Here is a 21,054-nt window from a genome sequence, read left to right as displayed (position 1 = left end):
TGAGGAGAGTCAAAGTCCTGCTGGTGTTAAACTTGATCGCGGTGGCTGGCTTCGTCCTCTTCCTGGCCAAGTGCAGACCCATCACGGCCAAGAGCGGCGACTCCTTCCATGACATCCATCCCAGGGCAGAAGTGGCCAACTTGACAGCCCGCGGCATCAGCTCCATCCAGGATGCGGTGCTGAAGAGACTCTCCCTCCTAGAAGATATAGTCTACAGGCAGCTGAATGGTAGGAATAGTTCTGCTCTTAATGCCTTTTGGGTACGGTCACAGGTGGTGAAAGGAGGCAAAGAGCGGGTGCACGGCTTGCTTGAAGTTTGCGTGGTAGAACCATGCGTTTTCCTGTGTTATCGTGCAAACGGAGTCTCAACAGACTGAATCAATTTCGTATCTGATTTCCAAGTTCCGTTTGTGTTTAAAACTCGGAGTACTTTGCACGGGATGGGAGGAAAGCGTAATAATGTAATGCTGCCTTTCAGGTTTATAGTACTGGTCAGGAAATTACAGTGTCGTGATTTCTGCATCAAATGGGAAGGGTGTTCAGTGGGTGAATACGGGCTGAAGCAGCAGGCTGTATATTGATCGAGGGAATGGCTTTTACTACTACAGAGTTGGTTTTTTGGAAGGGAGTTTTTGAACGGCTGAAGTATGTTGCATCATTTAGGTGCAGAAGGTCAGAAAGCAAAATGCGCTTTCTCTAATAAGTTAAGCAAACTATTCAGTATTTCCTATGGCTCAGTATTGACAGCTGCTAATTAAAATCTCAAGTAATGCTTCTCTTTATAGCGTAGCAAAGGAATTTCTATTAAAATCTCACCAGGTTCAGTAATTCTGAGATGTAGAAAGGGAATTTTAAAGATGCTGTGCAGGATAGAGAAACATGTTGTAAAGATGTAAGAAACCTAGGTGAGGTGCCTAATTGAAACACTGACTGTGGAAGCTAATTTTTTTAAAATTGTTCCCTGTAGATTCACAATTGGGAACGTAATCTCAATCAAGAGTCCCCTTTATTGCTTCCAATCTCTGTAGCTTTAATGTCTGCAAGTTTTTGTGTATCAGAATTAGCAGAGTTAATGTATTTGGCAATGTCAGTGTGATTCCCTCTCTGAGTTTTGAATATGAAGCTAATGCACGATTCTGTGCCATGTTGAACCGAAAGCCGCTGTGCACTGTGTCTCCGTACTGAATTGGAGCTATTGCTGGTTATACTTCTGCACCGAGGATGTGAGGCAGGTGCAGGAATGAAACGGACCTTTCCTGGTGCATAGTAGTTGTCTCAGTGTCTGTGCATTGGGGAAGGTTCTGTACAAAATGAGCACTCAGCTGCGTAGCTTTATAGCAGCTTTATATTGCTACTTTGTACACTTGCATGAAAAACCTGTCCTGCCTGTGAAAGTGCCTAGCACCACAAGATGTTGAAGCACCACTGTTGGGTGACAAAGAAGGTGAAACAAAAGAATAACAAGGAGTCAGGTAGAAAGCTGGGTGTTATTTGCAATCAAACTGTGAAACTGGCAGCTTCTGGTTATTGCTAGGGCAGAAGTTTGCAGGAAGATTTAGGCACTTACTTAAAAAGGGGCAATAGCTGCAGTTCAAGACAGGAGACCTCATACTAGGACCTTGGTATTGGACAACTAATCATGATGCCATCTACCATTCCTGCAAATACAGAGGGAGAGCTGAAATTATAAGTTATTACCCTTCTTCTGTGGAGATTAACGTGGGACTCCCTGCTCCGATGTGCTCTGGGGGCTGCTTTTGGAGCTAGCTGGTGCTTGTAACAGGAGCTGCCAGTATAAGGACAGCTCTGAATGTGCTGTCTCGTCTGTAGGCTGCTGTGGGCACTTGGAGTATGTTTACAGTGTAGTACAGGAGTCTGCTTAGTGCTGAAGAGCAGTCATGCACATAAAGACTAGGGGAGGCAGAGAGGTAATAGCTATGTTGCCCATATCACAAACGTTTTCTTAGAGCAGCAGCACATAAATGTGTGACATCTTGTCTGGCCTCTGCATACCGGGGTGATTTATAGCAACACTGATGAGTCTGGCTAAAAAATAGCTCTGGTGCAGCGGTTATGTAACTTTGGGTCAAGTATATATTTGGTATGTGTGATTTTTAGAAAAGTACGATGTGCTCTGTTCTCTGAGTGATGTCGGTGTGTTGTGCTTCAGCAAGACATGGGTTTAGAGCAAGATGGGGGGGGCCAGGTGAACCCCCATCACCACCCACCGGCACTAAAAGGAAACAGTCAAGTGTGCTGAGACAGTACATAGGACTGAGGATGCGGAGGCAGCTGGACCGGCTTCCCCACCAGGAGTTTTCTGTGCCCAAATCGACATTCGTTCTGGGCACTTGAAGTATACCTAAAGCTAAAATCCTAGTGCCTGCTTGAAGTATGCAAAGATGAGCTCACTTCTTTTTTTTGCTTTTAGGATAGGGAAGTTGCGTGCTGGTGTGAAGTGTCTAACAAAACCCACCATATGCTCTTAGACAAGCTCTCTGCCAAACGCATCCACTGAGAGAATTCTTTCTGTTGCATAAGGTTGTGTTTTGTTTTAAATCTGATCTGCGGTTTAGCATGTACAAAATGCTAGAATATGGTATCCTATAGTGTACCACGTGGAAAACCTGCACCTCAGGGAGCATCGGGAAGCGTTTGGCCAAAGAGAGAAACTAAACCACAGTTTGGGTGCAGTCAGCTATGGATTTTTTTCTGCGTTACAGGACTTGGCTGGATTTCAGTGGGAGTTGAAGTAATCTTTAAAAAACTGAATCTCTTAAAAAGCTCCATTCTGTAAAGATCAAATGAGCAATCTGATCATACCATTGCTGTGTTTTTGTTTTTTGAATCATGTGGTGTAGAGCATATTGGAAATAACAGCTCTCTGTGGTATGGCAACCCTCATTTTCTATGTATGTATATTTATTTATTTTTGTAAGAGTTGGCCATGAAAACAAGCTAAACAACACTGCCTCCAGTCTGGTAAAGGAACTATTTTACGCAGTCGTTCCTTTTGAATGACGTTTCTCTGCAGTGCCATTCTGGAAATAACACTGGGCCCCCTCTTAGTCCTCTTTGTGCAAGAAGAGCTGTCCCAAACGTGGCCCAATCTGCCTCCTACAGCGACTCCTCACTTTCCAGGTCACGCACCTTGCTGGCCTTGTAGTGTTTTTCAGCCACTTTTAGCTGGCGTTGCAGTTGCACAAAGCTACGTTGCGTCAACCATGGGACGCTTGTTTCAGACAGTGGTTGAAAGTAGTGCCTTGGGGATGCTGAATGGGATCGGGGAGTCATCACAGCAGATAGTGGCCTTACTTAGTTTTCTTCTCTTTGTAATTCATAAAGTATCTGTGAGGAGACTTGGGTTTGTCCAAATCTGTCTATTCGGTCTTCTTTTGGCCTAAAACTGATCGAGAACTGTACGTGTGCTTTGTTCTTTCTAAAAGTTTATTATTCCTCCTTAGCTCATTGCACAAGTCTTTCGGGTTTTACTTTCTGCTTTTCTGTTGCTTTTTGCTGGTCTCTAATTGGATGACTCCCACGGTCACAAAACAGTACGAGGGTGCCCTTTGAAATGGAGCACGCGCTTATCTGAGAATTCAGAGGATTTTTAATGTCTGTAGTCACTTTTATGGATGGAATTTTCTTGTTCAGCAAATGTTCAGAGAAAGCTAATGAAGGCCTGGAAGGAACGTGTGCATTTTACTCTGGGTATTAACTACGACTTGTCTTTTTGATCTGAACCTAATTTTTTGTGTGCTGACATTTACATAAGCAAAAATCATGGTCCAGATTATTTCCAACTTTATGGAGATTCACACAAATGAACTTTTCAGTTGGGTCTATGTTTACAAAGAGAGAATTTCTGTGCTTATGTGACAAACTAGTTAGCTAGTGAGGAGCTGGAGCGAATAAAGACTCAGAAGAGAGCAGTCAGCTTCTGCCACAACCATGGGCTTCCTAGGCACCGCTGGGAAAACTCTTCAATTCACCCAACCCTCTCTCTCCGGAGGAGTTTGAGAGAGAGCGCATGTTTGTAGGATCCTGAGACAGCAAAGGTGGGCCAACTTTTTAACATGAAAGTGGCATATAGGACGAATGACATGACTTGAGGAAAGTTGTAGTTTGCTTCATGAAACAGTGTACAAAGATTTTGCTCACCATAAGGCTCCTCTCAATGAGGTGGGTCCCATGTCCATTGCATGGTGAGAAGCTGCTCATCTCCCCTCCTACAAGCAATGACCTTGGGGGAGTTGCCCAGGTAGCTTTTGTCTGGCTGTGTTTCTTCTTCCTTGAACTCTTGCATTACTCTCCTCCACCTCCCTTTGTCCTCTTGAAGTTGTGCTTGATCCCACCCTGGGTGTAGGAAAGGGAAATGTTCACTGGCAGTGCAGTGTGCATTCACCCCCCTCCCCAGAAGGAGAGAGGGTAAAGCTGGTGCATTCCTTCGGCGATGCCTGCCCAAGGTAGGAGAAGCATTGAGAAGTTGGACATCTGCTACTGAGGCACTGAGAGGCTGGTGGGATGTATAGGGTAAATAAGCAGGTTTCCTTATGTGTGCAGAGCGTTGGGACTGCCCCACTGTTGAGTATTCATCCCAGGTAGGAGGAAAGAGCCTGGATCTGATTTTGTGTGTTGGTTTTTGTCTCTATCCTTCTGAGTCTGATCCCGTCCAAAAGTGAGCAATCCCCTGTTCTAAACCCTGTTCGCCAGAAGCTCCTGAATTCAATATATAAATAGTTCAGTCATTAAATAGCGCTGCTAGTTTGAGAATAAGAAGTGCAGAAGGGAGAGTACTCTGAATAAACCCTTGGTTTGCATGTGGGGAAGCCATCATCCATATCCACCATAGCTGAGCACCTTAAACAGATATAAGCAGATCAGTTCTGCTGGTCACTGGTGATCTAAGGAACCTTCCACCCAGCCACCTCCCAGGTGTGCTGGGGTAAACACCTCTGTGTCTACCTGTGCATGTTCAGCAGAGGTCTGGGTCTTAGACTAAAGCCTCCAAGGAGCATGAAGGCTATAAACTCCCTCTCCAGTGCTTTTTGGCTGATACGCAACAACAGCTGAATCTACTAAGTGCTCAACTGCCTGGAAGCCGATGAGACAGGAATGATGTGGCGTCTTTCTGAGTAGTGTGAAAAAAAAAGAAAAATTCTTTACTTCAAGCTAAATATTAGTAAGACAGAAAACACTGAAAGGGCACTGCTGACTCATCCTAAGGTCTTCTTTTAAATTTTATTTTGTAAACTCACAACAGATTATGTATAGGATCAGGGAGAATGAAAGCTATTTGCAAATTGTTGTAAATGAGAAGCCAGTGATGAAGAACCACTGAAGCTGGCCAGAAAATGGGTGAGCACAGAGGGTTTTTCCCTTCATGCTAAAGAAGTGCACAGAGAGTAAACTGCTGCTTTACCAAATGTTAAAAGTTGAAGAGGAACTTTAAATTCCTTGGTGGTTAAATAAGCCTATGTTCATTTTTTAAACAAGCTTGCATCTGTGCTTTTGCACATGGAATTATTTGCACATGCTGAGATATGAACAAGTGCATGCCAGCAGCCTCCCTGCATACAGATTGTGCTCTCGTCTGCTTATCCAATTAGGAAATTAACTTTGTGAGGGTTGCATATGGACATTGAGGCTGATACTGAAACACAGCCTTTTGCATGGTCTTGCTATCCCCCTTGTAAAATGGCACTTAATTAACTTAAAACACTTTAGAGATATGTGGATTTACTTCCCATAAGGATAAGATAGTGCTTATCTTCTATAACACTTATCATCCTCCAAGTACACTGCAAACTTAGCTAACTACTGAGTATAAAAATTATATATGTAAATAAGGCAGATTAAAAGCGGTTCTATCAGCCATTTATGTATTACATACATAACATATGTAATAGCGTTACACCCACAGACTAGTAATATTAAGATTTTAACAGGTAAGTAATATATTAACTAAGATGCTAAGGAATTCTCTGATTAAGATAAACCACTAAATGTAAATAATTGAGAACAGGGAAATGCTGTTTGTAGGCAGAAGGGCCCAAACTTTAATCATGTTAATGAAATCAAATAGCTCTTTATACGAGCACAGCCTTGCTGGCTGAAATCCTTTGATATAAGAAATGACGATAAAGATATAAGAGATGACAATATGAGATAAACTCGTACGCTATGGGGATGTGACTACTGTATTAACTGATGGTTTTCACACAGGATCTGAGATGCTATTTCCCTGTCTACCCCACTACCATGATGTTTCTGAAGCAGAAACTAACTGTATTATTTTGTATAGCCTTATGTAGCTACTTGATAAAAATTGCAGCTTTAATATTTATTATATACCTAACAGATCTGGTTGCCATATTCCCCATTAGGAATAATGCAAATTATCCAGATTCAGTACATGCTTTTAGAAGTTCTCAGCCTAAACTTAGTAACTGCAGGAGAGTGGTCTGCGTAGGTTTGAGACACCTGAGAGCTGCTGTCTGTAAATTATTCTTACCAGGTTCGTGGAAATTGGGTCTGATACCGATCAAAGGATGAATAAAAGAAATACTTCTTAGAGAAATAATAGAGGTAAAACATGAGGCTTCAGATAGTCATTTAGGAAGCCTCTGGAAGGTTAGACGTTAACATGACATTTAGTTTACAACCCGGCTGACTAGGAACTGATAGATAATTTTTGTTTTCGATAGTTGTTTGGCATCATCATCCGAATATTCACTGTCATTGGCAATGAATGAGTAATAAGCCACTAACACATTTATCATGCAGAGACAACATAGGATTCATGAGATGCAACAGCAATGACTAGAAAATAGTGACAATGTTGGTATTTTATTCTTGCATATTAATTCAGGTCTGCTCGAGTGGAGAAACAGAACCTTACCTCGATGGTAAAATTTACAAAGGTACGTTAGATTTACGCTGCAAAATTAGTTAGGCAGAATTTAAGAGCATTTTTATAAGGATACAAAAAAAAAAAAGTGATGTGATTATGTGAATTACAGTATTATTTCCAAGCCTCAGTCCGGATCAGTGGTGTACTATTGTGTCTCCAGTAAGAGACATTTGGAATTGGATGCATTTGGCACAACATGGGCATCTAGTGACATTTTGGTGCCCGAAGGCATCCTGCCTGGCTTCCAGCTGCCACTCCCAGAAGGGCCCTCAGCCGTTTGTGGAGTGTCACATCTGCTGGGCTTGTGCAGCATCTAGGATGCCCCGAGGCCTTTCGGATGGCAGCAGGCATTGCTGAGACGACAGTCCCACGCTTGCCAGCTTGGAGATCTTCTGCTTTGACCAGGGAGGACAGACGGATGAAGTTGGCTTTAGGCATATGCTGTCAATGCGCTTGGATTTTGGGGAGTCCTTCTGGTCTACTCTTGGCCACCGTCTTCCCTCATTACTTCTCTCCTGGCAGAAAGCGCATGCACTTCTAATAAGAAAATGCTGTGTGCAGCCTGTGAGCAAATCTACCTGTTAATAAGGTATAGCACAAAAGAAAATAGAAATGAGCCTTCTCAGGTAATTAAAAAGGTTTTACTCATTTTGTGATTTATGCCACTAATCTTTATCTAAAACTGAACAACCTGGTCCAGATGTTATGGCAGGCTGCCAGTTCCCAGCTCCTACAGATACACCTGGATCCCGGGGTAGGTGAGGACATTCTGCACGTTGAAATATTAAACTTAAAAGGGAGACTTTTTTTTGGTAAGATGTCCTTATTGAAGCCTGCAAAGGGCTGTTCAAACTGAATACGCATAGTATTGACCCTCCTGTGAGTCAATAGCAGTGATTCAACTTCAGTAATGTATCCTAGTGGTACAATATTATTTTTCCTAAACAGCTTTGGGAGTACTAGCAACCGTGTTTTCTAGCCCCCAATCCCCGTGGTCAAATTTCTTCAAGAGATTGTCGAATGCTTTACATCTTATTGCTACAAGCGTAGCTAGTTCTGCCTATAAATCTAATAGATATCAACCCACATTCTGACATTCACTGACGGTTATCTAAAAATAATGCGGTAATGATGCAATGAGAGCCCTACGTAAAACATTACGTGCAAGGAGAGTGCTATGCTGAGCCTTGCTCTGCTGTCATTGAGCAATTACACACCGTGCTTCTGATGCAATCTTTGGGCTCTGATGCTTGTGTCAGTGGGGAGATGCAAAGTTATCTGAAGAAGACAGACAATTCCCTAAAATCAGGAGTGAATTGGATAAAAATCGTGGTTTGCTTTTTCCTTTTTAGAAACCTGATGATCTGCTCTCGCATGCCTCTCGCTGTGTAATGAGTACCAGTTCCTGTGATACTGCCCTCCCAGGGGTTCGCTCCCTGTGATTCACTCTGATACCTGATACCCCCAGACAGCGATGCTAAAGGCTATCTGCCGTATTACAGCACTTGTTCAGTCTTGGAACAGGAAATACCTACAGCTTCACTCCCTGTAATACGAGAGTAATATGATAACTCTTGGTAAATGGATTTTTTTAAAAATAGGGATCTTCCTAGGTTGTCTGACCCAGGCTGTTGTGTAAGAGCACCACTCTTCCCGCTGATAGGGAGAATGAGAGATCTCTTAAAAGCTGGTGCTGTGTCATACATAGTAAATCACCACTTTTTACTGCATAGCTGGCATGCCTTGTTGCACCTGATTACTTAATTTTAGCACAGTAAAACCAACTGTGAGATGTGTCAGCATTGGATGCCAAGGAAGGAAAGGGAATCCTTGGTCCCTCTTCCCTTTAGTACCCTTGGTTTATGTGCAAGCGGAAATGTCTTGTGTTCCTTCCCGTGGTTTGAAGTGCGATCGCTCGGCACTAGCACTTCTCTGGGGTCTGGCAGGGAGAGGCTCTGGGTGGGAAGGCAGAAGAGCTGGGCTCTGCTGCGTGCTGCCTTTGGGCCCTTGAGCATCCTTAGTGTCCCTGACTCTGTTCCCCAGCACCCGAACGGGATGCAGGATTTTCTTTTCTCCCATCTCCTCTATGTAACAGTAGGGCCTTTTTCTGTTTGTAGGCAATGGAAATCCAAATTGCTTTTCCTTGGCATGTCTAAGTGCTGCTGAGATACAGAAAGCGGAAAAACCATTAAAGAGAAGAATCAACAGTGGATTAACAGACACCAACAGTGCCTTGGCTGAGTTATTTTGGGTGTTTCCTCAAGCTGCAGAGAGCATGAGAGAGTCAAGCAAGGTCTCTTACCTGATGGTCGTCAGAATTTATTTAACCTTTCTTTTAATCTTCATTTGCTCGTGTAGTATTTCGGGCCATGTAACGGCCCGCCATGGTTGTGCAATTTCTCAGAGCATAAAGATGAAGCGAGAAGGTTAATTTTAAAATGAAACAATTAAAATTTCTTTCTGGGTCTTTGCCTATATTACACCTTAAATTAAATCATGAGAGCACTCATGTTTGCATCAAATTACTACAAATTCTTCCAAAACAATTGTTTGATCATACTCTAAAAACACAAAGCAAAGGAGGAAAAAACCAAAGTGAAAAGCCATTTAATGATATTTTAAAGCTTGCTTATATTCCATTATTGGGTTTAAAATAGTTTTTGCTGACCTTTGTGTGTTTTTAGTGTGTAGCACCTTTAGTGAAGTGCACTGCAACATTGAATGCTTTAAATAGCTTGGAACATAAAAACCCTATTCTGCTAGATTTTATTTCAGTTTTTCATATTTGCGTTGACAAGACAATAATAATAATAACCATTACACTTGTCTAAACCTGTAGTCAAGGCTGGGGCCGTGTTGTGCTTTGCCCTTTGCTAAGTGTAGACTAAACACCGTAATGTGGAATTTCAGTTTGTTTGAAGTTGTTATTCCTGTAATCAGAAGGGACTGGTGTCACCATTAAGGGCACCAGGCATTCAGTAGGAAAGGGTTAGGTCTCAGTTTTTCCTCCAACATTTTGTGTGATGCTGGACAAGTCACTTGGATGTTTTTTCCTAATATTATTCTCAGTTCGGGGTTCAAGTTCCCTCGTGTATTACTGAGTGCATGTTTCAAGGGCAGAGAGAGATGAAGAGGTTTATATATGGGAAATGGTATGAGAACAAAGAAAAAGTGGCAGATGTGTTTTGATGATTTGAAAATATTTGGAATTAAAAGGTAGGAACAGAAAAAGTGAGAAAGAATAGCAGAGATGTTTGCCTCACTTCTTACTCCTTACCATAACAAGTGACGGGAATGTATCCTTAATTAAGTGATTACCTCTCACTTTACATTATGACCCTGCCCAGCGGCCCTGGCTGGTTCATGTCCCATATATTTGGTGCTATAACCCAGTGAGAAACAGGCCATTCCCAAGCCGCTTATCATTTAACAAGATAAATCATGCAACAGAATGAGGCAGAAGATGGGGGGAGAATTAGACCTAATGTTGTGTTAATTCCCTGTGGCTTTTGGATTTAAAACTCGTGTTAGTTTAAATCTATATTAATTATGTGTTGACTAGGTTGAAGGGGAGATGTGTAAGAAAATGAAATAATAGAGTAGGAAGATGTGCAAGCAAAGCTGGAGAGAAGGAGGGAGGGCTGCAGGAACAGTGAGAGCAGAAGGCAGGGGTGAGGTTTCATCCAGGAGCAACATGCTGAGCCAAGTTACGCAGTTGAAGGGTCTCTGGGGGCTTTGAGGGCTGGGGAGGGGGCAAGCAGCAGCTTCTATCTGTGTACTTCCTCAGGGTCTCTGCCCTCAGAAGCTTTACTTGCCCCTGTGAGTTATGTGGGACAGCTTCAACATTTGGTTCAAAATTAGGAAAATATCCACCATGCACCAATTCGTGAAGGGACACGGAGTGGGACCCCGGTTGTTGAAGGTGGGGGGACCAGAAGTCTCAATTTGGAGGAGCAGATGCTGGTGGTGGGACAGGTGCTCTTTCGATAAGGCTGATTTGATTGACCGTGTGCAATGCCCAAAGGGACAGCGCTGGTTTTCAAGCTCTGCAGATGGAGGTCAGAAACAAAACTGCAATACCTGGAGAAATAAATGAATAATTAACCTAATGGGCCAGGGATGGGTGAGCTGCTTTCTCAGATGTGAAGGGGGATGGTTCAAATGTGGTGCTGTTTGATTAGTGCTTGTGCCATGAAGGGACAGTATGATAGCTGGATCATGCAGATGATTTATGGGCATGCAGACAGCTTTCATTTAGAAATCTGCCCATCAGGAGTGTCTAAAGGTAGTTACCGGCTTTTACAATATCTTACATGGAAGGTGTTAACTGGGGTCAGGTCATATTGACTTCAGTTGTCTCTGGATCAAGCACTGAATCAATAAGTGACTTTCTGGAGGAGTTTAATAGCTGTTCTGCACACACATAAAAGGGGTTAGGCAGTAAAACAGGATTTTACACTTTTATCAGTCCTTTCTTGGGAAGTTGCTCAACTTTCAAATACTAATTAATGCTATGTTCCTTCCACAAATTTCTCTCCCTACTGATGCTGCCTGTTTGATCCCATAGAACAGCATCAGACCTTCCAAATTAGAACCGGCTGCCAGGCTACAATGAGGAAAGAGACTATGAATGGAAAGGAATAAACCTTTGACATCACATCCCAATTTGAGGCATGCAGCATAATTTATGCTCTTTTTGCAGCTGTTTGGAAAATCCTGGAATTCCCTTGAATGTCCAGCTCTGATTATAATTACCAGAACTGCATATCCAGAAGTACCCAGCTCCAATTACAATTACTGGAGTCGCATATCCAAAGAAAGTAATTCACTCCAAAGCTGCAGACCCAGTTGTGGACACCTGGTAGCATCTTATTCTGAGGCTGCCCAGCCTTTTCCATCATGAGAAACTGCTTTAATTTGTTTATCGTTTTTCCAGTTACGCTGAGATGGTCAGCTATTGTCAAGATCATGTTTATCTTTAATCCCAGCAAACTGGTCCAGATGTTTTTGGAAATGATGTATGAGAAAAACATGTACCATTGTTCCCATGGAGGGACAAAAGCTGGTACAAAGGGAAAAGGAGTGGAAGGACTGAACTGGCAGCTCCAAAAAAATGGGGCTGAGAAACCAGAGGAGCAGAGAAGGAGGGAGATGAGGAGGCTGACATGGTTGGGCAACATGGGAATTGGTGGGGAGAGAGGGCACAGGACAAGATGTCCAGACAGGGAGTAGTGGCCCCAGGGAGCCGGGGTCCTGGGGGCATCTCTGTTTTGCTACAGGAATGTTTGAATGCAGCGCAGTTGCTTGGTGGTTTTGTTACAAGTAGTGGAAAAATGGCCGTCTGCAAAAAAAGTGTTACTTTCAACTTGGTATTTTATATAAATGAAGTATAACTAAAAAGAATAGGTTACTTCCAGAAACTTTAATGCCAAATGCGGTTCTTGGGTATTTTTGCTGGTTTGATGATTAAAGTGTTAGCTTTGTAGAGCATTCAGAAGATGTGTGGGTATAAAGCCAGGGCAGGTATTATTAGCTGTGTATAGCAAAACAATACAGTCACTGTGGAAAAATTATGGGTTTTGTGCTGAAGCAGATATTTAACCTTTGTTTTTACAACTCCAGAAATGAAGCAGTTTGTTTCTTAATGTAGGCTTAATGTTCAAAATGTATGCTGACTGGATTTTCACATCTGAATGTATGAAATGCTAGGCTATTAAAATCTGTTCTAACGATCTCTTTTCCCATAACTCCTAATATTTGCCATTTACTAATTATGATGTGCCTAAGTAGTTCTCATTTGTAGTAGGTATTTTAAATGCTGCAGCTGTCCTAGTTTCAAGCTAACTGCTGTGACTTTTTTTTTATGTCTGAGAATTGAGGAGTATTGGTTATTTTTGCAGGTTGGCATTAAGTGCTCGCCTCATACTGTTCTTCATTAGAAGGTTTTTGATATACAGGTCCCCAGTGGAAGCAGAAATAGTTGGACTTGGCAAAGGAGCAGCAGTGCTGGAGAACACATATTTTCAGTGAGCATTAGTCTGTGGCGTAAACTCATGCCGAGTCAGCGAGAACATTACCTAGGGGTGGTTGGCGTGGAGCACTTTTTGATTTGGGAGTTCCTGCTCTATTTGTCTTTTTTTTTTAATTCTTAGGATTTGCCAGCAAATTTATAATAGGGGAAATGTGGCGATTTGCAAGGTAACAGCCTGGGCAGCAGCTTTGCAAGCTTACGCTTTGCAGGCGGCTTGTGGGGAAGAAGAAGACAGGGTGGTTTTCTCATGGTCCATTTTGCTGCTCCAAGGGCTAGTGTAATGGGACCATGTGAACTAGTTTAAGGCCCCACAGATGTTATTGAGGCCATTGATGTTATAGTCTGATGGACCTCCCTGCAAAACAGAGCCAGGAATGCAAGAAAAGTGGTTGTACTTGAAGGAAGAAGGGGAAATATGCAACTCAGAACAATTTAGATGCTCTGCAAGCAAGGAAAGCCTGTTAACTCAGTTGTCTGTCCTCCTTGCGTTTCATTTTACCCGAATTTTACCTGTTGTGTCAGGTTTTTTTTCTTTTTTTCTTAATGCCATTTCTCAGTCACCTTCACCAGAGGCAACTCCAGCTGTGACTTGACAGCTGCTACTGTCTTCTCCAGTGTGTGCTGCCAAAAATCCCAGTTGATTCTAGGGCTTAAGGCACAGTGCTGTCTATTTTCTGTATTCCTTCCTGCTGTAAAATGATATCTATTAATATTAATAATGCTCTTTCTAAATTCAGAAGCTTCCAGGCCTATTGCAATTATGTTTTTTTTAAACCTCAGTTTTTGGCAGGTATGTCCTGGCAGTAAACACGGCTTATGAGCACGTCCCAGAATATGGGCAGTGCTTTAGGGTTAGGTGCAATGGACAGTACTCGAGTCTGGAACCAAATCCTTAGACTCTTAAGGAAGCTTGAATGTAAGTGAAAGCTTTGAATATAATCTTTTCAGTTCACATCCTGTGAAATAGTTCCTTCTGACTTGGAAGAAGAGACTGTGGTGCCAGGGGTACGATGTGCTGCATGTCCTTCTCGTGCTGAACTTTGCCAACCAGCAACAGCTCCTCCTGCACAGACCTAATGTGGTTACATATTTACTGAGCTTATTTCTTGCTTCTTAGCAATGGGCTTCCTTCCTGCTGTCTAGAAGGCAAAATGATGATGCTGTTAGAGGCACCGCCAGACCTACAGCCTCTATCTCTCTCTTTCCTCCAGAAGTTAAAAAAAAACAAACCAGTATTTTTCCTTTTTTGCCTGCTCCTTCCTTTGCATTTCTCACACCTCCACGCTGAGCCTCGGCTTAAAACCTTAACAGTTGAAACTCAAGAAGTTGGGGAAAAAAAGCTGATCTGGGAGTCTTCTGACTGGATCAATGGAGCAAAAGAACAGGCTGAAGTTGCACAATTGTGAGTTAGGAAAACTTTGCTGAACGTGCTGTGTCAGGGTCTAGTACCAGGCGATTATCTTCAGAGGTGCATGAGGCAAATGCTTTTCCAGTCTTAGGAAATTCCTTTACACTTGAATTTTAAAATGCTGATTTTTTTTTTTTTTAAACAAAATTGCTGATGGGGCATTCAAGTAATAATGAATTTCTTGTGGTTCATTTTCTTTGACTCATTTTTTGGATGTTATTAGATAAAACCTTTTCAGTATTTGCCTTCTGTGAGCACTGGAATTTCTTTTTATGCCATTAGTTGCATTTTCTGCAGTATACATACTCAATCCTGCCAGGCACCCAGAGCTTCCTAAAAGGAGCTGAGTGGCAGCAGCCGTCCCTGCAGTCTGCAGGAGCCCAGGGTGTCCAAGCCCCGGGGGAAAGCTCAGCTCCCCCCACGGCGGTCCCTTGCGTGTTTGATGATCTAGGCTGAAATTACAAGAAGCTGCTTGGTTCGATCAGCATGAATGTTTTCTGTGAGTCTGTATGGGGACAGCTCAAACCGCTGATAGTGTTTAAAACCCTGTAGCCCAGCCTGTCTGGACTGTAAATTCTTCTGATGAGTGGATCCTGCCTGCATCCCTTCATAAGGTTGGGTTGGGAAAAACCCAAGGAACTTGCTTTCATCATTTCCAGGGACTTCAGCGGGATTAGGATCAGGCTTGTCTTATGCGCTTTATTAATTGGCAGTACGAATTGGAAGGCTCTATGTTAGGTTAAAGAAATAAAAAGGTAGGGCCTAATTTTCAGGCTGAAATTGGTATGAGATGGGCTTCTCTCACATCAGTCCCTTGAGCTTTTACAGTCTAATTCAAGAGATTTTTTTTTCTTCTTTTTTTTCCCAATTGCTAGGTCACGAAGATCCTTTGTATGCCATTTACATTGTGTTATCTGTCGGGGACTTGGACTTGTAGCTATGTACCAAATTCAGAACTAACTGTATGGCAGATACCTTGCAAGCTTTTGTTCTTTTTTCATGTTTCAGGGTTTTTTGACAAGTAAATGCAGTTTCATATTTATACCCACGCCAGGGATAAATCAAATTACTCTGAAATTAGCCTTTGCTCTTACAATGCTTTGCACATTTCTAATATTAAGAAGATAAGGAAGGAGATGAGCAAACCTGCTTTGAAGACGAGCTGATTTCCGTAGCAGGCAGAGTGACCTACTTAAAGGGAGGGGGAGAGCAAGCGGAGTAGAAAATGGGCTCTTTATTTATTTATATAATTTTAAAGTATCTGCGTCAGTGCTCCCCTGGCTGAGCCCTCTCCTGACACTCACCTGACAGAGCGTTGAAGAACTCGGAGCTTAAGAAAGGTCGTTTGTCCTTCAAGAGTCTCCTTTGTATTAAAAAGACTTGTGTTGGCGTTGCAGCCGGGGTAGAACTGTGCAGCTCAGTGCAGAGGCATTTGGTAGATGACAATGACAAGATTCAGACAGGGCGTTGGGGGAATGTTAATCACAGTTTAACATTTGTAGGAAATCTACTTCATTGCTTCACTTAAATGAGAAGGAGCAGAGTGCCTTGCTTTGGGGCTCTTGAGCATCATGTTCAAGAGCACGGGATGTTCGGCAACATCCTCGTGGAGAATTGCCAAACGGCACAGCAGATCCAGAGATCCCCCAGTAGATGAGCTGGAGCAGCAGATGGGTGGTGAGGTGCATTTGCTTCTATTTTTACACACTCCTAGTTTGGTAGCCAGGAGACACATGGAGTTGTATGTATGTATGTGCCATCAAATAAACGCTGGCTGGGTGGGTATACGGTTTTGGCCTTCTTTCTTTAAAATGGGCTCCCTTAGTAATAATGTATGTCTGATTCAGATCTGGTACCGTCTTAGTAGGGATGTAACTCTGCAAAACAACATCAATGTCTGGAAGGCCAACGATGTCCACGGGGCTGGAGTAAGCAACACAAGCACATGCAGTTACAGCTTGTTGCCCTGTCTCTAGTATGGTCATTTCCTTTGGTGTGAAGTCAGTGTAATGTGTGCCCAGATCAGAATGACCATGGGTCATACCAGACATTGAATGCATGAATTTATACAGTAAAAGCTCATTTATCAGTCCCAGTGGCTTTATAACTTGTTTAGAGAACCAACACTCACTTGGTTGCTGAAGGCTGGCTGTGCCCTGCTGGGGCTGGTTTGTGGTCTGCAAGCTGTGTTTGTATCCTAGCTTGATTTGCATCATCTGCAAAATAACTTATATATCCAGAACCTGAGTTGGGTGCAGCTCATGCATTACAAGAAACTGTGATGATCTGAGCTTTCACATGCTCAGAAATTGATAGATACTCTGCTGTTGCATTTAAAGTATTATGATGTCCTGATAGCCAGAAGGGGAGGACAGGTTGTTAGTCTGAGCTTCTGACTGAGACAGTCTTGCCTGAGCTGATCATCTTAACAACTTTATGTAGAGGTGAAGATTCATTCATTTAGTCAGAGAAGGTACTAAAAAGTTTTCTTTGCTCACCCTGTATAGTGATAAATATTTTGTAAGAACAATGTGTGTCTGGTTGTCTTTGCCTGAAATCTTTATTTCTTCCAGTACCTGAGTGGACCGAGATGAAAACTTCCTTGCCCTGTGGGTAGTTGCATTTCATTGGAGCCATATGTTGAGTTTGTGAAGCCCATTGGGAATTTGGCAGGATCTATGAACTAAGTTAAAAATTAAGAACTGACGAGTAGGTTAGAAAAGACTGCTCACAGCCACCTCAGGGCATTGATGCTCCCATAACAACTTTGTTCTATGATATTATTGTCCCCTGTTGCTTTTTTAATAGCATTTCTTTTTCTTTGAGTCAAAACTCAGCTCCTTTTAACTTCCATTCTTCACTAAGACTAGTAAATCTGAGAAGTCTAGAGGAAGTCTTGTGGCCTGTTTTAAAAGTTTTATATGTTTTAAGTAACATGTATAAAATAGAAGTTTATTGACCCATTGCAGAGAGGAAAGTACGTCAAGTCAAGCTGACAGTAGCAGGGAGAACTGCTGCTCCACTGCCTAAAATATCTCCTGGTTGTGTTGTTCCTCAGCCTTTCCCCCCCGGGGCTGCACTGTGCAGGGACTTTGAGTGGCTTCTTAGTCCCTCTGCGGGTATGGTAAGAGGTAGACTCTTAACTCCATGATATGGAGAAGAACATTTGTCGAGACACTTGAATCAAACACTTTATTCCAGTGGAAACACTTCGCAAAGACCACTTAGGTTCTCTGGGAAGCACTGACTCACCTGCACGCAACTGAGCTGGGCAACGTGGCCAAGAAAAAGTGGTCATGGCAGCAACGGGAGAGTGGAAAAGCCACAGAATCACACGCAGAGTGGCCAGCAAGGGCTTGTGCCCCTTGGCAGTCCTGTGGTTGTGTGAGAGCGTAACTTCCAAACTTGGCCAAGCCACCTCCCCCAGCACTACTGGTAGCAGGGCTTTGGGGAAAGACCATGGGAGACCTTCCTTTTGTCTTTTAGCAAGTTGTAAACTTGCTACCTGGTAACTTCTTAGGTGCTCCCGACTTCTGGGGAGGTGCAATGAGTAACCGTGTCTTGCTTTTTCTTTTTATCATTCAGCATTGCAGAGTTCTGTCATGTCCTCTGAGCTCATCTGCCTTCTTTCCAGGGTGAAGAGTCCCAGTTTATTTAATTTCTCCGATATAAAAAATATTTTTTAAATCTTTGATATCCTATTGCTTGTATTGCTAGATTTTTTTATACTCTTGTTTGTTTGTTTTTAACTGGAGATGACTAGAGCTGCACCCAGTATTCTGAATGTGAAAGCGAGGCCCAAAATAAGGAGGAAGTACTTGGGCCAGACATTGGCAAAATGGCATCAATATTTGCAGGAAAGTCAAAGACATTCCTTTATATGTAATTCCTACTATTAATGTTTAAAGTGGTCCAGGCCTCAGGTGGATGGTTTCTCATACCCTGGATTGAATGGCTCTGATGCTTAGAAGTCTTCTTCTTCCCACCCTCTTTCCTCCGGTGTCTTGGTGCTGCAGAAGGCAAGACTGGAAGATCCCTTCAGTCTCCCAAATCTTTGGGCTTGCTTAACAGGGTCTGTAGAGTCTCGGTGTATCAGAAAATAGAAGTAAGGTGCTTAAAGCTGAACCCGAAATGACATGGACTGTTTGAGCCACTTGTGGAACTTTAGACCATTAATTTTGTTAGTATCAGGATTTATGGAGTTCTTAGGAGCTGATGGTACCTCCTCACCCCCAAGGATGTGTCTTACCTGTTCTCGGTGGGGTTGCAGATGGATCTTCCCCCTTCTCTGTGAATGTGCATGTTGTGGAAGTTTGTGGAGCTCTTGCTGAGTGGAATGTGGCAAGTCGGCACTCGTTCCAGTCTCCGCTCTGCAGCTATTCCTCTTGCGCGGTGATCGGTCCAACTCAGTCTTTTCTGGTCTCGCACGATGGACTCCCTTGCTAATGTCAGAAACCAGTAAGGCTTTGATTTTTTTTTTTTTGTAGCACTTGTATTTAATGTGTACGTCGATACGATGCACGTCAGATTTGCATGTGCCAATGCTGTAGAGTATAAACAGACCAAACTGAAATGTAAACCATAAGACACTTTACAATGTAATTCTGTGTCATTAAAACAAGTTGTGTCTATGGTAGGAATTTAACGATTCCTTTCAGAAGGATTTATTTTAAGGTAATATTTTAAAAAACCCACTTTAATTGGCTGAACTGTTGGAGAGCTAACAAGGCAGTGCTTTCTTAGCCATTTTGCCATTTGATTGAACAGTAAAACAGGTAAGTTAAGTTTTAATAAAAATCTTGTATTTACAGAGCACTTAGAGAATTAAGGAATTCGGAAATACCAACTAATTCCTTCTTTCATAGCCCTGTGTGGCCAGTTAGAGAGGGGTGTAAACTGAGGGGTGAGTATTTGATTTACATGACTGAAGTCTCAGGGCCGGATTCAGCATCAGTCTCTCCCTCCCCTTAGTGCTGGTACCAGTGCCTGTGCTGTCAGCCAAATGGGTCTGCTTTGAACCTGAATGATTTACAGCGTCGGGGTGCTTGTGTTCAGGTGCAGGTTGTTGTCCTGAGCCTTGCTGCAGGGGAGCTGAGCCCTGGGCAACTTCAGTCACTCTGCCTCGGTTGGGCATAAGCCAGTCCCAGCCCGAGCTGCAGCAGGATTAATGGTCAAGGATGCAGAGACAACACGTGCTGGTCACAGGTTGTAGCTTTTGTCCGCTTGTGAATCTGGTCTTAACCTCACAGTGCTATAGAGCCAGCAGGAAAATACACTGGGGAAAGGGGTAAGTCCTGCCGCCTAGCTACACTGCAGGGTAGCTTTGTAGCGCCTGTATATTCAGAAGTAACGGACCCTGGTGGGATGCCATGTGCTTGCACCATAAGAAAACATTTGCAGTCAAAAGATTGTAATACCAGCAGTGTCCGCACCGCTCAAGGAAAGAGTCCAAAAACTTGCTCAGATTCACTGGCATTGACATAAAGGAGAGGTTGTGAAAGGCAGCATACTGCCCAAATAAAAGCAGTTACCAAAACAGGATGTTTTATACTCACCAGAAAGCCTGTTGAGAAGGGAGAGGTAAGAAGTGACTCTGGCTCATGTCAGGATTAACTCTCAGAAAGGCTGGCCTGAAAACAGGACTTCAGGATTGGTACAAACTGGAAGATACCCAAAAAGGAAATCCAAAGTCAAAGCTGTTTTATTGTTTGCTGTTATATATCTGTCTTCAAATAACTGGTAAATGAAATCTTGGATTTTAGTATTGTAGCCTCTTGCCTTTAGCTGAAGGCAGTTTATTATGGATAATGGCTTCAGATGGCTGGCAAACCGTTTCCAAGGTCTTTGGGGTCCTAACAAGGCAGTGACCATCTCTCGCAGTGCCCAGAACACTAATCTGAAATCAAAGGTAGCAGGGGTGTTACGGGACACTGCGCGTTGGTTTCATTTCAAAGCTGAAAGCTGAGGCATTGGTGACATGTCTCCTAGGGATGTGATTTAATCCTTGGTACAGAACTAGCTGAAGAATAAGTCTCTCCACATTGTAACACTTGCTTTGGGTCAGCAGACTCTCTGCTTCTCACCATCTTTTAATTCAGTTACTCTGCTCTGTGGTGAGGTTATAAAATACAAGGATTAAGCCTTATGCTTTGAAACCTAAAGCGCTTCCGTTATCGGTTGCTCCATGTGGATGGCAACAGACAAACCAGGCTGAAGCCTGATGATAAATGCCCCAGAGTTTCTGTTCTCAGTGTTTGGTAGCTGGCAGAGTTCAGCTCCAGGGAGGGAGAGTGCAAAAATAGTTGAGCAATGATGACGACAGTGTCCTTTTTCAGACGTGCTTGTCCATGGCCTAGGATAAAGACGTTCCCGTGGGTATGGCAATACAAATAAAAACAGCGGAGCTCTTGGATGCAGTTGTGAGAGATGGAACAGATGGGCCCTTGTGTGCAAACAGACCATTTTCTGCATTCGCTGGCACAGCAGCCAGTGTGTCTCTTGTAGGAGTGGAGCTTCAATAATGCCAGACCCTGTAAAAGCCCTGGAAAATCATATTTTTCTTGAGAAAATTAATTAACTAGTTGTTTTTTCTAATGCATGTAGACTGACAACTTGTGCTGTTACATATGGAGGTTCTGCGTCACCAAGCCTTATGATTTCTTCCCTCTTGCTCCTGTGAAGCTCCTGTGATTCCCTTGTGCT

At 43.0% G+C, this 21,054-nt stretch overlaps 1 protein-coding gene across 1 annotated transcript in view; it reads left to right on the top strand.

Annotated features, from left to right (window-relative positions):
* Positions 1-5: 5 nt before the first annotated feature.
* Positions 6-21,054, top strand: part of WBSCR17 (Williams-Beuren syndrome chromosome region 17) — a gene marked incomplete at its 5' end in the record, with an annotated part of 218,251 nt that continues 197,202 nt past the window's right edge. The window contains one exon of the mRNA XM_009319302.1: positions 6-228. Coding sequence (XP_009317577.1) covers positions 6-228 — 223 coding nt within the window. The remainder of the gene's footprint in view (positions 229-21,054) is intronic.

The sequence above is a fragment of the Pygoscelis adeliae genome, unplaced genomic scaffold (genome assembly GCF_000699105.1).
Source record: "Pygoscelis adeliae isolate BGI_AS28 unplaced genomic scaffold, ASM69910v1 Scaffold282, whole genome shotgun sequence".
NCBI lineage: Eukaryota > Metazoa > Chordata > Aves > Sphenisciformes > Spheniscidae > Pygoscelis > Pygoscelis adeliae.
The sequence above is the reverse complement of the archived record's forward strand: the minus strand, read 5'-3'. Positions and strand labels throughout refer to the sequence as shown.